Source organism: Grammomys surdaster, unplaced genomic scaffold (assembly GCF_004785775.1).
Source record: "Grammomys surdaster isolate TR1022 unplaced genomic scaffold, NIH_TR_1.0 125976, whole genome shotgun sequence".
Lineage (NCBI taxonomy): Eukaryota > Metazoa > Chordata > Mammalia > Rodentia > Muridae > Grammomys > Grammomys surdaster.
Genome location: NW_021620792.1, coordinates 2,430,676 through 2,434,739, shown reverse-complemented (window position 1 = coordinate 2,434,739; position 4,064 = coordinate 2,430,676). Strand labels below are relative to the sequence as shown.

General features: G+C 56.5%; 1 protein-coding gene across 2 annotated transcripts in view; it reads right to left on the bottom strand.

The window, feature by feature from the left end:
- Positions 1-4,064, bottom strand: part of Rasal1 (RAS protein activator like 1) — a 31,731-nt gene that overhangs the window by 2,016 nt on the left and 25,651 nt on the right. For both annotated transcript variants that reach the window (XM_028753900.1, XM_028753901.1), the window contains 4 exons: positions 2,757-2,929; positions 2,117-2,254; positions 1,903-2,038; positions 799-919 (listed from right to left, as the gene is read on the bottom strand). In XM_028753900.1, coding sequence (XP_028609733.1) covers positions 799-919; positions 1,903-2,038; positions 2,117-2,254; positions 2,757-2,929 — 568 coding nt within the window. The remainder of the gene's footprint in view (positions 1-798; positions 920-1,902; positions 2,039-2,116; positions 2,255-2,756; positions 2,930-4,064) is intronic.

Below are 4,064 nucleotides of genomic sequence, written 5' to 3'. Positions count from 1 at the left end.
GTGGCCTTGTGGGAGGAGGTGTGGCCTTGTGGGAGGAGGTGTGGCCTTTGGAGGAGGTGTGGCCTTTGGAGGAGGTGTGACCTCTGTGGAAGGAGGGGCATCGCTGGGAGTGCGATTTGAGGTTTCAAAAGACTCAAACCGTTCCCAGTTAATCTCTCTCTGCCTTCTGCTTCGGGATCAAGATGTGAGCTCTGAGCCATTCCTGCCGTCATGTCTTTGCCCCGCCATCATGGTCTCTAACCCTTCACAACCATAAGCCCCAAGTTAAAAGCCTTCTTTTAGAGGTCACCTTGGCTATGGCGTCTCGTCCCAGCCATAGAAACCTTAACTGAGATGCTCCCAGTCTGCCTTAGAGATCTAAGTCCTGAATCCCTGGATACTGAGGCCCCATGGTGGCTCACACACCTCTGAAAGCTTAGCCAGGATGGTTGAAGATGGGTAAACGGGGCTGAGGTTAAGCTCAGCGGAGTATAAGGCTCAGAGTTCCATCCCCAGCACCGGCAAACAGAAGAAGAACGGGAAGAAAACGGCTGAGCCTGCAGCTCAGTTGGTAGACTTTGCCTAACATGCACGCATGAAGCCGGAGCTTATGCGGCGAGATCCCCAGCACCACATAAACCAGGCATGGTGGCGCACACCTGTAAGCCCAGCACTGAGCAAATACAAACGGGAGGACATCTGCCCTATGACAAGTTCGAGGCTAGCCTGGGCTACATGAAACCCTGAGGGAGGGAAACACTTCTTCAGAGATGAATGAATGTGAGGAAGTCACAGTGGGGTGAGGCAGAGGACACCCACCTGAGCTGGTCCCGCCCCAGGAGCAGCTGGCGATACACCGCCTGGGCCTCGGCGTCAGGATCCAGTGGGTCACTCCAGTCTCCCAGTGTGACGGCTGAGTGTGTGCGGCTACAGCCAGCAGCTGAGGGTACACGGCGTTGTCAGGAAAGTCTTGTCCCAGGCGCAATCGCACCCTGACTTCAGCTTACCCAACACCTATGCAAGTCTCCTCTTAGCCAAGCCCCCCTGTAGCTCCTGCCTGGGTTCTAGTCTCCTCCCCAGCAACCCCCCCCCCCAGCCTCCATCATGAACCCTAACCCTGTCAAGCTTTAGCAACATGACACAGTGTAGAGCTGTCTGAGAGGACGCTCTCAAATAACAGAATGCCCAGATCAGATTATCCTATAAGATAATCAAGTCAAGTCTGCGTTGATTGTTAGTGGGTCCAGCCCACTGTGGGCGGTGCCATTCCCTACACAGATGGCCCTGGGCTGCATCAGAAAGCTGGCTGAGTGTGAACTCACGGGTGAGCTAGCAAATGGCATTACTACATGGTCCCAGACTAACATTTTCTTCCCCTAAGTTGGGCAGAGTGTTTTGTCCCAGAAAGAGAAGGGAAGCTAAAACAGACCATAATGGTCTATTAGCCCTGCCCAAGCCCCCTCTGCTCAGCCTGATTCCTGTTCTGCATCACCCTCCCCACTCAACTCTAGCCACTCAAAGCAACACCTCCTCAAGGTAGCCTTCCTGGTCTCCCCCCTGGGGCTGGGCCTCAGACAAAATCTCAGGTTGGTCATTCTAATACCATTATAATTGTCTGGCTGGACCTGGGATGTGGGTCAGCATGGCCATCTAACTTCAACAAGTCTGGGCAGCTGGCACATAGCAGGACCACTGGAAACAGGACTTGCATGTGGCTAAAACTACACAGCAGATGGCACTTTTTGAGTATATCAACTTGGTATCAGCTAACAGGACCAAGGAGGTACAGGGTATCCCCAATCCCGCTTCTCAGATGAGAACACTGAGGCACAGAGAAATTAAGTCACACTCTCGAGGTGGAGGTGAGATGCCGCTGACTGGCAGCCAGAGACGGTAGAATGTGTGTCACATCCATCACTTCACCTGAGCGCTCAGCCTGGAGGCAGCAGGTCCAGCGCCCGCTGCGGAAGGCACCAGGGTGGCAGGCAGCCAGCTTGCCCGGGTTGGGGGCGCTGGCTTTGCGCAGGGCTGACAGCCATTGGTTGAGGTCATTCACGTTCTGCAAGAGAGAGAGGCAGAAGAAGATGGGTGAGGCTGAGCCACAGACCCCCACCCCTGGCTGTGCCCCACACCTCACCTTGCACTGGAGGTAGGTGGTGTGTGACGCCCCGGCGCCATCCTCCGTCACCACCTGCATGACGTGTGGCAGTTGGAAGGCACCCTCGTCCACACGCTCCACGGCCCGGATGCAGGACAGCGGGATGGATGAGGGAACCTGTGGGCAGCCGGGGAAAGCAGCCCATTGGCACCGGGTGGAGTCCTCGAGGCCTGGTAGTCAATTCCCAAATAGCTCTGTTGTGTCCTCCCCCACAGTCCTGCCCTGCCGCCCGCTGAGTGACTTGGTTTTTCTAGGTCTGAGTTGGCTTTTAACAATATCGCCGATCATCACCGTGACCGCCATCCCACACCCATCATCGCCATCACCGCCACCATCCCTGCCACAGCAGCCGCTTATGGCTTTCAGAACCACCACCCTTCCATCAGCCCACTCAACCACCACGACCACCTTCTGAGACCGGATCTGTGATTCCCTCCCCCGACCCCCACAGTTTGAAGATGAGGAAACTCAGGCCTGAAGGTAAACGACCCTTCCAGAGTCACTTGATCTGTGCACTCAGCCTGGCAACCCCAACAGCCCCAAGCTTGGAGTAAGCCAAGAGTTTGGAAAAGCTGCTCTGATGGGAGGGGCGGGGAGGCGGGACGTGTTGGAGTCCCACCTGCCACTCCGGAGTCTTCGAGTAGGAGAGGTCCCGCCCACTCAGCCGGAAGTAGCGCTTCTTGAAGGCAAAGCGCGTGGCCAGGCCCGCAGGCTCCTCCTTGCGTTTCAGCAGGAAGCCTTCTCGAACAATTGTTGAAGGTTGGACCAGGGCGCAGGCTGGCCCCCCAGCCTCTGGGAAATAGAGAAAGGGGATGGGGGTGGGTGGGACTCTAGCCATGTCTGGGGTCTCTAGCACCTGCCAAGGGGCAGGAAGACCAAGGCTATGACCTCAGATGTCACTCCTTCAGCCACCGGTCACCCTCCCACCCCGCCAACCCCTGAAGCAAAGCAGGGGTCGGCAGCCAGGGCCTGTGGGTGAGACTGCAGTTGACCCAGTCAATCCTGCAACGTCCCAGCCAGCCTCAAGCTCCAGGCTGCAGACCTCTCTCCGCCCCAGAGACCCCACCCCACCCCCAGACCACCACAACCAGGGCTCTCCACTGCCCAGGTTACCCCTATGTGATTCGAGTCCCCCACTCTGAAGTACCCTCCGCCCCAAGTCCTCCATTTCAGAAGGCTACATACACGACAGCACTCCTAACCACAAGCCCCTGTTCCCCCACAGCTTTCCAGAACCCCACTTCCTTCTTTCTTTACCCCCTCCTCCTCTTTCTCGCTTCTGCACTGGCTTCTCTGTTGCTCTCTCTTCCCACCCCAGGGCCTTTGCACGTGCTGTTCCCCCCCCAACCTGGATCACTCTGATATTGACACTAGCTCTCCAAATCTTAGCCAGAGTGACTCCATCTTGAACTACGACGCCATTTAACTATTCTACGTCCCCAGGCAGAAGCACCAAAAAGCCATCCTCCCCCATGTCGCTATCTCCGAGTCCAGGAGAATCTCTGCTAAGTGTGTTTAAGTTCTGGTTTGGGTCTGTGCCCTGTTGCTTGAGTCCGCAGTCGTTCTACGGCACTGACACGAGGTGGCGCTCTAAACTCAGGGTTGCATCAGGGCTTGGGCAGACAGGTGCTTGGTGAGTTAGGGCACAGGGGACTTTGAGAAGAAGGAAAAACAAAACAAAACAAAACAAAACAGCAGTCCAGCTAAACTCTGACCCCATTCTCTGGGGACCTGGCAGCGTCCCCATTTGGGAGCTGAGGTCAATTTAACAATACTCCAAAAGACACAGTGCACACCCCAGACCATCATTCCAGTGGGACCAGGGAGGCCCACTTGGGGCCTCCTCTCCTCTCCTCTCCTCTCCTCTCCTCTCCTCTCCTCTCCTCTCCTCTCCTCTCCTCCCCTCCCCTCCCCTCCCCTCCCCTCC